A 12,824-nucleotide genomic window follows, 5' to 3' on the forward strand; every position below is an offset into this window, starting at 1 on the left:
CCCGAGTGGGGACAGACCATCAGACCCGGTAAGGAATCATTGGGAAGCATAGCATTGGCAAATGCAATAGCAACGGTTTACTGCTGCTCAAGTCTTGTGCTGCGCATGACCTCCTTATTGTTGGGTCTTCAACATTCACAAAGAATTTCACAGAAGCAGAGAGTTGTCTTTGATGGCCACCAGCTTTTGAAAAAGGGCGGGAACCAAACACACAGCATGTGTGGCTCGAAAACCGCACCCTTCTACAGGCTGGCCGCTTTTTATTGAGTAAATACAATGGGTGGAGTTTACACAAATGTATAGCTTCTCATTGTTCACAGCAGTAAGTTCAGCTCATGATTTCAGAACAACAAGGATGTTAAAACTTAAGGCGAGCAGTATGGATGTCTCAACGATGTCATTGTTCAAAACCAGGATGTTTTTGCTTAACGGCCCATGGCTCCAGCCATATGCATCCTGTACCATGAAAAACACAATTGTTCTCTTAACATTCTATATCGGTTGGAAATTCCCTTGACACAAGGTCAAACTGCCATACAGCGAACATCTTCCATTAGAGCCATGGAATCTAATGCTAATGTATGACATTTTTCCCAACAGTCATCACCAATACCATATTCTGACTACCCAGTTTATATTATGTTATGTGAAATGACTATTTTGTCCTTTCTTATGTTGATTTGTTGTAAGTCCTGTGTCAGTTATTGTGAGTTTCTGCAGTGCTGTTCAGTGAGTCCGCGAAGTAGTTTTATGATCTCTGCAAGGGATTGGGAGAGGTTGTTTGTGATGGATCCTTTGCGGTCAACAATGGGGCAGAGTGGTGTATCGGATTTGTGTATTTTCGGCATGCCATATATCCAAGGGATGATGGTGGTGTCAAACAACCTTATCAAGTCACATATGCGTGCATCAAGTAATGCAGCCAAACAGACATGCACTGTCTGTGTTTTTTTTTTTTTCTTCTAATTTTGTGTGTGTACATTTTTCACAGCACCCAATTAATTACTTGTGGATAGGTATTATATTTATGAATGAAATACAATTAATTTGGAAGCAGTTGTGTGGCCTTAGATTCCCTCGCCCCTCTCCCTTTTTCTTTTCCTCTCCAGCCTCTGCTGTCTCCCCTCTTGCCAGGTCGGAGCATAGAGGGAGGGGCAGAATGAAAGGAAAGGGCTGCTCTTCTGACACGCACAAACCCTGACCCGACTCTCAGCAGCAAATTGACATCACGTGACGATAAGGAATGTGGCAATGGAACTAACTGAGCTAGAATACTGGCATATTTTATTTTTTATTTTTTTCTTGAGAGCGCTCATATATTGCCCATAGCAAAAACCGGCCGGCCGTGTGGTAGTATAATGATGTTGTCCTGTTTACCTAGTGTGTATATGGCTCTCCTTTGCTCCTTGGTGAAGTAACTGGCTAGTAAGTCTGTGGTTTTGAGACTGCCTGCTACCTTGTTTTGTAATACTGATTTCTTTCGCTGATCGTGTATGGAAAGACATGCTAATTCCGTGGCTAAAATGAAGTCCTCATATGGTATTGTGTGAGGCGTTATTGCGTAGTTGAGTCCTTTTGCTAATACTTGTGTTTCTGTGTGTGTGGTCCAGTTGGTCCAGAACAGTGTTCCATGGCCAAGACGAAAACCACATTGGTCCTCCGGGATCTGAGATTTGCCTTCCTGGAACCTTCTCCAGCACCCCTGAATAGGCCTTATCAGAGAGGCTGAGGGATGCGAGTCCTCTGGAGAAGAAACACAACCTCCGGTCATCCTTGCTAAAAACAAAATCAACCTCATGATGGACGTTGTACAGCATACCTGAATAGACCTTACTGGGGAGGCTGAGGAATGTGATTCCTTTGCTGATGATTACACCCTCTGGTCCCTTTTCCTGAAGAGGAGGACCACTACCCCGGTCCCCATCTGTCAATCAAGAGACACTGTCCCCTACGTCCATGTGATGTTGTAGAAGCCAGGACAAGCCCACAACATCCAGAGCTGAGTTGAGGTCAGCAATACCCCCTCCACAATACACAGTTGAACGGTTCACAGCTTAGCCCTCCAGAGACACCATATAGTGTTCCAGAATTTCCTCAAAGCCGTCCCAAAGCTGTTCTCCTTGGCCAGGTTGAACTCCTTCCACACCATCCAACACACACACACGCACATACACATGTTTTTGCTTCAGTTTCAGTTAAATCCTCAATGTCAATTCACAGGCTGAAGGAATGTCTCAATGTCTTCCATCAAGCACAGCGTGATGGAGACTCATGGCAATATTCCTTATATCTATGGCAGAGCTCTGATGACGTGAGCAACCGGAGGGGCTACAGACCAAAGCGACAAAGCGCACCCAGCTTTGGGAGGCTGGATGTTTAGACACTTTCCCCACGGGTTTCCTGCTTTAAGCAGTGCGAGTGTGGTTTGTCGACTGAAGGGTAGGGTAGATCCAGCGCCTGCACATAAACCGAGCAAGAGAAAATCAGAGGTGAGATTGAGTCAAAGAGCAGACACTCATGAGCTTTGAGTTGGCCAAGTCAACTCAAGTTTATTTATATAGCCCTAAATCACAAGCAGTCTCAAAGGGCTTTAAATAGACAAACAATTGACAATTATTCTCAAAGCATCCCTTGATCTTAACCTCCCAAAAGGGCAAGGAAAAACTCAAAAAAACCCTACCAGGGGAAAAATGAGAAACCTTGAGAAGGGATCACAGATGGAAGGATCCCCCTTTCAGGATCACCAGGCTGCAATGGATGAAGAGAGGGCACATAGAATACGTAATAGGAAAATCACTGAAAAAATGGATGTCCAACTCAAAGTGAAGAGCTGCCGGAGGTGCCCTCGATTGTCCTGACAGTGTCTTCGAGGAGGGTAATCCGCTGCAGTTCCCTCATCCTGAATTGGTCCACGAGAATCTAGATAGCTGCTGTCAGTTTGGGTGTGACCTAACCACCTCCCCAGCTGGGGAGGGGTGGGGTGAGGGAGGATGGGGAGAGGGAGCGAAAACAAGCTCCAGCTGAATCGGCCACTACAGGTTAATTAAAGGCCATATCATAGAAATGTGTCTTTAAACGTGTCTTAAAAGTTTCTACTGAGGTAGCAATTCTAATATCCATTGCTAGGGCAATCCAAAGCTCTGGAGCTCAAAAAGAAAATGCTCTAGACCCTGCAGACATTTTCTTGGCCCTCGGTGTCACTAAAAGACTAGCGTTTTGCGAACAAAGGTCACGAGACGGAACATAAGGAAGAACTACGTCGACGAGATATGAAGGCGCTAAGCCATGCAATGATTTATAGGTTAATAGAAGGACCTTGAAGTCACATCTTAAATGGACCGGGAGCCAATGTAAGTTGGCTAATATTGGGGTCATCAAATTTTCTTGCCCGTGAGAGCAGCCTTGCAGAAGCATTTTGTACTAACTGTGGACTTTTGATGCTGGACTTACGAAGACCAGAGAATAATGCATTACAGTAGTCCAGGCGCGACGTGATAAACGCATGTATGATAGTTTCCGCATCACTGGTCGAGAGGATCGGACGAATCTTAGCAATATTACGAAGGTGAAAAAACGCAATTCTGGTTATATTCTTAATGTGGTTTTGAAAGGAGTGTTTGGTCAAATATTACCCCGAGATTAGTTACAGTATCGCTCTGAGTGATAGTACGGTTATCTATAGTTATAGTGGTTTCCTTAAATAAGTATTGGTAATGAGGTGGACCAAGTATCAACATCTCAGTTTTATCTGGGTTAAGACAAAGGAAGTTGAGAGACATCCATTGCTTGATCTCTGCAAGGCATGCCTCAAGATTACAACAGTCCCGCGGATCAGTCATCGATAACGGCATATAGAATTGGGTGTCATCCACGTAACATTGAAAACTAATATTTACATATTATGTCCCCAAGCGGAATCCTATAAATATTAAATAGAATTGGTCCAAGTACCGATCCCTGTGGGACGCCACACGTAACATTATAGAGCTCAGAGGACGTATTGCCATGGACCACTCAGTGCGTCTTGTCTGATAGATAGGAATAAAACCAGCCTAGTGCTGACCCTGAAATACCAACACAACTTTTAAGACGCTCTAATAAAATATCGAAGTCTACAGTGTTGAAGGCAGCACTAAGATTTAGTAGTAACAATACCGATGAAGTGTTTGAACCCATAGCTATGAGAAGATCATTATTCACTTTAGCAAGTGCTGTCTCAGCGGAATGATTAGCTCTAAAACCAGACTGAAAAGATTTATATCGATTATTGGCGACCATGTAATCAATAAGCTGCTGCGCTACTACTTTTTGAAGAAGTTTTGCTATGAATGGGAGGTTTGAAACTGACCTATAATTACAATTACACTGGCGCACTTCCTACATCTTCTAAAATACTTTTTCCGGGGTAGAGGACATAACAGCCAGCTTTGATGTTTGAATCCGAAACCATTGCAGTGAGACTTGTGGTCGCAATATCCCGAGTGAGCGAGAAATTGTGGGCAGTAATCTATCCATCTATCCATCCATCTATCCATCTATCCATCTATCCATCTATCTATCACATATATAGATCTCTCTTTCTCTAATCTCTCTTTCGTGCATGAGTCAAACTGCAATATCCCTGATTGAAAGTGCACTCTGTTTGGGGGGTGGCTGTCAATAATTTGATTAAGATGAAGCTCGGCGCTACGACGATCTATCTACCTACCCTTCCAACCCACCCCACCCATCCATCCATCCATCCATCCATCCATCCATCCATCCATCCATCCATCCATCCATCCATCCACGTGTGCGGGGATGTCTGCTAGGACCGGCATTTGTTCGATGAAACGTGTACTATCAGACGGTAGCGGTCTCAGACCAAGGGGTGACATCGTGAACAGTTTGCTGATCATATCTCACCAAAGCAAGTACACGTCAGAAAATAAAAAGCGGTAGAAAAAGGAGAGAAAATGTGACAACAGAGGAGCAAGGCTTATGGGTTGCCAAAACGGGCACCATTTTAGGTCATTAAACCACAATATTCTTGTAATAAACATTTCTAACTTTGGAATTTCTTTGGATAAATTGAATCCTTATTTGCGTTTGAAAAGTCTGTAAAACTAGTAACAGGTTCATGTGGGATGGAAACACTGGGCAGCAACATGATCCTAAGGGAACTTGATAGGTTTGTAGTATTAGGGTTGACATATTATTTTGATTGTATGATTATGTTGGAATGTAAACCAATAAATAACCAAACTTGTCCTGTTCTCCAAATGTAGTAAAGTAAAGTGCTAAGTCCCTCTGCACTGCTTAACCAGCTGCAGAGGGAGCAATCAAAGTTGTTCTGTTTCCTCCCAACATCGTAAAACAAAGTGCTAAGACCTCCTGCTCTGATTTGACCAGATGCTGGGGGTTCACCAAACATGTCCATGCTCTGCCTCACCCTGTTCTCTCTCAATAAATACTCTCTTGCAAGAGACCAAAGGCCCACACTGGGTTCTGATGGCATCTTCCCTTGCAAGAGTAAAATGGCTTAACTGTCTCAAGTGTGGTTCTTGCAAAGAAGTTAGAGCGAGCAACACTCTAACATTTAGCATAACGTGGGACTCTGTGCCAGGTAGAATCAGAAATGAATAGAAAAGTGCTACAACTCAATATTTCCCAGTGAAGAGAGCTGAAAACAGTTATACTGTACATGTCTGTTTAAACCAGTTCTCAAAAAGTCGGGCGGGCAATGGAGGGTGACCCCTGGAAACGACTCCATTAAGATAATTATATGCAGAAGTGTATTTGTTACAATTTTATAGACAAATAATACTACGTATTTATTGTCACTGGGGAGAGTTGTGGGGTGTGAAATATTTTTGTTGAGATATGCTCTCAATTATATGGTTTCTATTATTTTGTCCAAATGTTGATTTATTGTATTTATTTTCTAGTTATAGTGACAGAAAAATGTTGACGGTCTAAGAATAATAATATAAAAAGCCTTCCTGCATGCTGCGCAGTGATCCTACTAGCTGTTGTCGCAGTAGTTGCAGTGATGATGTGCAAACAGAGTTGATCGTCTTCATCGTTTTTCTTTATTTTATTCCACTGAGTTCAGTGCAATTGGGTTTATCACAAGTACCTACTGCTGTATGGCTACTCTGCCAACATTTTTTTTCCTGGGGAGCACAACAGAAAATAATAAATACTGGTTAAACCCCTTTGCGTTCACCCTCTGAGAGAAGTAAAGGAGGAAAACGTTATTTTTGAGTACAACTTAATTTGTTCCCCGGACATTTGACCTTTTCCCATTAATTTTCCTTTTTTTTTTTCATGACTGGTCAATCAATGCAATAAGAAAGAACAAATAAAAGTAAGTCGATTCATTCAAGGATACGTAACAATCACATGCAGGCGATCATTGGAGTTGTGATGGAAAATGAAGAGCAACCCAAAGCCGAAAACAGCCATGATGTGGGCAGTCAGAGAAAGGAGGAAGAGGAAGAAGTATCTGTAATTCCTCTTGCCGATGCAGTTATTGACCCAAGGACAGTGGTGGTCAAATTCCTGTAGGACCAAAGAAAAGTTGTCTGAGATCAAGCCCCTCTACCATCAATATATATATATATATATATATATATATATATATATATATATATATATATATATCAAAGTCAAAGTCTGCTTTATTGTCAATTTCTTCACATGTTAAGACACACAAAGAGATCGAAATTACATTTCCCACCGTCCCATGGTGACTAGACACATCACACAACACATACAAGCAAATAGCACAAAGAGTAAAAACAATAGATAAGACCGATGAATAAGTAATAAGCAAATAACCAAAATAAATGAACAATAATCAAATAAATAGACAAATAAGAGGAGCAAAATGGAGCAAGCGTGCATACAGCAGACAGCCAGAATATAGCGCAAAAGTACAGGACGTTATGCAGCCGAGGGTAGAGGGAGGAGAGAGTTCAGGATCCTGACAGCTTGGAGTATGAAGCTGTTGGTGAGTCTGGTGGTGCGGGAGCGCAGGCTCCTGTACCTCTTCCCAGAGGGGAGAAGATCAAACAAAGAGTGAGCGGGGTGACTCACATCACATACAATCGCGGTCGCGTTGCGGGTGAGATGGGAGGTGTAAATGTCCTTCAGGGAGGGGAGTGAATCACCAATGATCTTACTAGCCGTGTTTACTATGCGCTGCAGGGCCTTCATGTTGTAGTCAGTGCAGCTACCACCCCACACAGCGATACAACTGGAGAGGATGCTCTCAATGGTGCCACAGTAGAATGTGGTCATGATGGCAGGAGGAGCACTCGCTCGCCTGAGTTTCTGCAGAAAGTACAGGCGGCGCTGAACTTTCTTCACCAACGACGCAGTGTTGCTGGACCAGGAGAGGTCCTCACTGATGTGCACCCCCAGGAATCTGGTGCTGCTCACTCTCTCCACCAGAGCACCGTCGATGGTCAGCGGCAGGTGTTTGGTGTGACCCTTCCGGAAGTCAACAACAATCTCCTTGGTCTTGTAAAGTTCAGCAGGAGGTTGTTGTCCCTGCACCACGTGACCAGAAGGTCGACCTCCGACCTGGATTGAGTCTCGTCGCCCCCGGTGATGAGACCCACCACAGTCGTGTCGTCGACATATTTCAGCACGTGGTTGCTGCTGTAGTTTGCAGTGCACTCAAGCGTCAGCAGGGTGAAGAGCAGCAGACTTAGAACGCAGCCTTGGGGGGCCCCCGTTCTCAGCGTGATATATATATATATATATATATATACACACACACACCCCTCCGTGAGTCGTTACCTTATCGTGGTGGAGGGGTTTGCGTGCCTTTATGATCCTAGGAGCCATGTTGTCTGGGGCTTCATGCCCCTGGTAGGGTCACCCATGGCAAAAGGGTCCTAGGTGAGGGGCCAGACAAAGCACGGCTCAGAAGACCCCTTATGATGAAAAAGATATATGGATTTCGTTTTCCCTAGCCTGGACGCAGGTCACATGGGCCCCTCTCTGGAGCCAGGCCTGGAGGTGGGGCTCGAAGGCGAGCGCCTGGTGGCCGGGGCTTCGCTCATGGGGTCCGGTCGGGCATAGCCCGAAAAGAAGACGTGGGTCCCCTTCCAATGGGCTCACCACCTATAGGAGGGGCCAAAGGGGTCGGGTGCATAGTGAGCTGGGCGGCGGCCAAAGGCGGGGACCTTGGTGGTCCGATCCCCGGCTGCAGAGGCTGGCTCTAGGGACATGGAATGTCACCTCTCTGGCTGGAAAGGAGCCCGAGCTGGTGTGTGAGGCAGAAAGGTTCCGACTAGACATAGTCGGACTTGCCTTCACACATAGTTTGGGCTTTGGTACAAGCCCTCTCGAGAGGGGCTGGACTCTCTTCCGTTCTGGAGTTGCCCACGGTGAGAAGCGTCGAGCAGGTGTTGGCATACTTATTGCCCCCCGGCTGGGCGCCTGCACATTGGGGTTCACCCCGGTGAGCGAGAGGGTAGCCTCCCTCCGCCTTCGGGTGGGGGGACGGGTCCTGACTGTTGTTTGTGTCTATGCACCGAACGGCAACTCAGAGTACCCACCCTTCTTAGAGTCCCTGGAGGAAGTGCTGGAGAGCGCTCCTTCTGAGGACTCCATCGTTCTACTGGGTGACTTCAATGCTCACGTGGGCAATGACAGCGAGACCTGGAAGGGCGTGATTGGGAGGAACGGCCCCCCCGATCTGAACCCGAGCGGTGTTCTATTATTGGACTTCTGTGCTCGACACGGATTTTCTATAATGAACACCATGCTCAGGCATAAGGGTGTCCATGTGTGTACTTGGCACCAGGACACCCTAGGCCGCAGTTTGTTGATCGACCTTGTAGTCGTGTCATCGGATTTGAGGCCGCATGTTTTGGACACTCGGGTAAAGAGAGGGGCGAAGCTGTCAACTGATCACCACCTGGTGGTGGGTTGGCTCCGATGGTGGGGGAAGATGCCGGTCCGACTGTGCAGACCCAAAGGCTCTGTGAGGGTCTGCTGGGAACGTCTGGCAGAATCCCCTGTCAGGAACAGCTTCAACTCCCACCTCCGGCAGAGCTTTTCCCACGTCCCGGGGGAGGCGGGGGACATTGAGTCCGAGTGGACCTTGTTCCGCGCCTCCATTGTTGAGGCAGCCGACCGGAGCTGTGGCCGTAAGGTGGTTGGTGCCTGTCGTGGCGGCAATCCTTGAACCCGCTGGTGGACACCGGCGGTAAGGGATGCCGTCAAGCTGAAGAAGGAGTCCTATAGGGCCTTTTTGGCCTGCGGGACTCCGGAGGCAGCTGACAGGTACCGGATGGCCAAGCGGAACGCGGCTTCGGCGGTTGCTGAGGCAAAAACTCCGGCGTGGGAGGAATTTGGCGAGGCCATGGAGAATGACTTCTGGACAGCTTCGAGGAAATTCTGGTCCACCATCCGGCGTCTCAGGAGGGGGAAGCAGTGCACGGTCAACACTGTTAACAGTGGAGATGGTGTGCTGCTGACCTCGACTCGGGATGTCGTGAGTCGGTGGGGGGAATACTTCGAAGACCTCCTCAATTCCACCAACACGCCTTCCTTTGTGGAAGCAGGGCCTGGGGACTCTGAGGCGGACTCTCCAATCTCGGAGGTCGAAGTCACTGAGGTAGTTAAAAAACTCCTTGGTGGCAAGGCCCCTGGGGTGGATGAGATCCGCCCGGAGTTCTTAAAGGCTCTGGATGTTGTGGGGCTGTCTTGGCTGACACGCCTCTACAGCATTGCGTGGACATCGGGGACGGTGCCTCTGGATTGGCAGACTGGGGTGGTGGTTCCCCTCTTTAAGAAGGGGGACCGGAGGGTGAATCACACTCCTCAGCCTCCCTGGTAAGGTCTATTCAGGGGTGCTGGAGAGGAGGATCCGTCGGGAGGTCGAACCTTGGATTCAGGAGGAGCAGTGTGGCTTTCGTCCTGGCCGTGGAACAGTGGACCAGCTCTACACCCTCGGCAGGATCCTCGAGGGTGAATGGGAGTTCGCCCAACCAGTCCACATGTGCTTTGTGGATTTGGAGAAGGCGTTCGACCGTGTCCCTCGGGAGGTTCTCTGGAGGGTGCTTCGGGAGTACAGGGTGCCGAGCAAACTGATAAGGGCGGTTCGGTCCCTGTATCACCGATGCCAGAGTTTGGTCCGCATTTCCGGCAGTAAGTCGGATTCGTTTCCAGTGAGGGTTGGACTCCGCCAAGGCTGCCCTTTGTCACCGATTCTGTTCATAATTTTTATGGACAGAATTTCTAGGCGCAGCCGAAGCGTTGAGGGGGTCCGGTTTGGGGACTTCAGAATCGCGTCACTGCTTTTTGCAGATGACGTGATGCTGTTGGCTTCTTCAGTCCGTGATCTCCAGCTCTCACTGGAGCGGTTCGCAGCCGAGTGTGAAGCGGTTGGGATGAGGGTCAGCACCTCCAAATCCGAGTCCATGGTCCTCGGTCGGAAAAGGGTGGAATGCCCTCTCCGGATTGGGGATGAGATCCTGCCCCAAGTGGAGGAGTTCAAGTATCTTGGGGTCTTGTTCACGAGTGAGGGCAGGATGGAGCGTGACATCGACAGGCGGATCGGTGCAGCGTCGGCAGTAATGCGGACTGTACCGGTCCGTCATGGTGAAGAGAGAGCTGAGCCAAATGGCAAAGCTCTCGATTTACCCGTCGATCTACGCTCCTACCCTCACCTATAGGACCCTCCTTTCGGACCCATAGCTCGTGACCGAAAGAACGAGGTCCAGGATACAAGCGGCTGAAATGAGTTTCCTCCGCAGGATGTCCGGGCTCTCCCTTAGAGATAGGGTGAGAAGCTCGGTCATCCGGGAGAGACTCGGAGTAGAGCCGCTGCTCCTTCACGTTGAGAGGAGCCGGATGAGGTGGCTCGGGCATCTCATCAGGATGCCTCCTGGACGCCTCCCCGGGGAGGTGTTCCGGGCATGTCCCACCGGTAGGAGACCCCGGGGACGACCCAGGACGCGCTGGAGAGACTACGTCTCTCGGCTGGCCTGGGAACGCCTTGGGATCCCCCGGGATGAGCTGGAGGAAGTGGCTGGGGAGAGGGAGGTCTGGGAGTCCCTCCTAAAGCTGCTGCCCCCGCGACCCGACCCCGGATAAGCGGAAGAAGATGAATGGATGGATGAACCCTATATCACGCCGTGCCTCCCCTGCCATCATGAAAAGGGGAAAAAACAAATTCAATTGTTTTTATTATAGTCATTTTCCTTTTAATTTCATAGTTTTGTATCATTTTAAACCAAAATCTCAGAATTTTTATAGTTATGCTAAAGTCGCTCGGAAAAGGCAACTTCTTGACTTGCCTCCGAGGATTGCGTAATCACACGGCTGCCTATGCTGACAGGCTCTGCAGTTAGACTGAACTGCTGTCTGTCTCTATGTCTCTGTTTAAGTGTTCAAACACATTGGCTATATTAAGTCATTTCCGTAGTTAAGCTTATGTATATAATCTAGTGTTTTTAGTCATCTGTCTGTAACGTCGTGTTTCTTTAGATGAACAAAACCGCTTTGAAAAGAGACCCAACAGAGACAACGAAAAAAACTTGTCCAGCCTTGTGGCAGGGAGCACTAGTGATCCGGGCCGGGATGCTTCATGCATCCACCTGTAGAATATGTGATCTCCAGTTCACATTTACAGTTTTTACATTTCGCTTAACAATGGAGGATTACATATGCAAACTCAAAAGATTTTCAACTATGGATTTTCAGTCGAAGCGGGAGGTCATCAGTAAAGGAAGACCAACTCCGTAGTTTTATAGGTTTGATTCGGACAACGGGACTTTGGAGCATGTCTTTTCAAACGGAGTGGTACGCACGATCGAAAACAAGTTTTTGATTCCATGTGCTTTATTGAGTATTTTTATGTGTGAAGACTGCTGATATGGGATTTTAATTAAAATAGTTCAAATTAAATAATGTAATAATAATAGTGCCTCCCCAGTCATGAACCTCACCGCATGTCACTGATCATGACAATAGCGTAACATTAGCTTACATGTAACATCATGTTATTTTCTAAACCCACATGCTCGTAAAACTAAAAAAGTACCTTTGTGTTTTTTTGTTTCGATGTGCTCCTTAAAAATCCGAGCGCCGCGACCTCCATAGCTGATCATATCTTGACAGAGAATACACAAAACCTTCCCTGGGGATATGTTCAGTCAGGCACGTGGTTACAGACTGTGTTCTGAGTTTACGATGACGCTGCTCCCGAGCCATGCCCATTTGAAGCAGTTCTTGATCCCGTTTGATTTGTCTATTTCCCTGGCACAATCCTCGTCTTTTTTCTCCAAAACATTTGCCATGCTGGCGAAAACTTTTGCTGAGTATGCCCTAGATTTATCAAACTAAATAACTTGTCTACAAGTGATGAAAACCCAATCGCAAATTCACATTGTGGCGGTGTAAAAACAGTTCTCAGCGTAAGTTAAAAAGTGGAAATGATGTGACGAAAGTAGCGCCAAAATGCTGCCGAAAATAAGGCGGATGTTGTCGCATCACTGCTGCCAGTGAGTTAGGTTTACAGAGGCAGGCCAATTTCTGTACTCACATCTTAACTAATTTTGTCTTGAGATGTGCCTAAAGATACAGTCGCGGCGGGCGGGGGAATGTTCGCGAGTCGCCGAGGCTAATGTTGCCCGGCCAGCTGGCCGGCCGCTCCTCCCCATGTATAAAAAAAATAATTTTCTCAACAGATTTACACGAGTCACGAAAATGAAACTTTCGCCGGAAAAAAACATGGAAATCTGCAGAAAATTCTCATCCCTGTATATGTGGGGTTTGTGGTCTTTTTATTTTATTGTGTGAAGACTGAGGTTTAATTCTGA

At 47.2% G+C, this 12,824-nt stretch overlaps 2 protein-coding genes across 12 annotated transcripts in view; one reads left to right on the plus strand and one right to left on the minus strand.

Annotated features, from left to right (window-relative positions):
* The window catches only part of LOC147056219 (uncharacterized), a 239,053-nt gene that overhangs the window by 153,526 nt on the left and 72,703 nt on the right, over positions 1-12,824 (plus strand). The gene's annotated exons all lie outside the window — the stretch shown is intronic.
* Positions 1-12,824, minus strand: part of LOC147056220 (palmitoyltransferase ZDHHC5-A-like) — a 169,558-nt gene that overhangs the window by 94,915 nt on the left and 61,819 nt on the right. For 9 of the 11 annotated variants that reach the window (XM_085911350.1, XM_085911355.1, XM_085911349.1 and 6 more), the window contains one exon: positions 6,374-6,543. The exons of 1 other annotated variant lie outside the window; for it this stretch is intronic. In XM_085911350.1, the coding sequence (XP_085767476.1) occupies positions 6,374-6,543 (170 nt within the window). Of the gene's footprint in view, positions 1-3,646; positions 6,212-6,373; positions 6,544-12,824 lie in introns of those variants that run through there. One more of the 11 variants, XM_085911357.1, reaches the window with a different exon arrangement.

Source organism: Syngnathus leptorhynchus, chromosome 5 (genome assembly GCF_054491065.1).
Source record: "Syngnathus leptorhynchus isolate UIUO chromosome 5, UIUO_Slep, whole genome shotgun sequence".
Classification (NCBI taxonomy): domain Eukaryota; kingdom Metazoa; phylum Chordata; class Actinopteri; order Syngnathiformes; family Syngnathidae; genus Syngnathus; species Syngnathus leptorhynchus.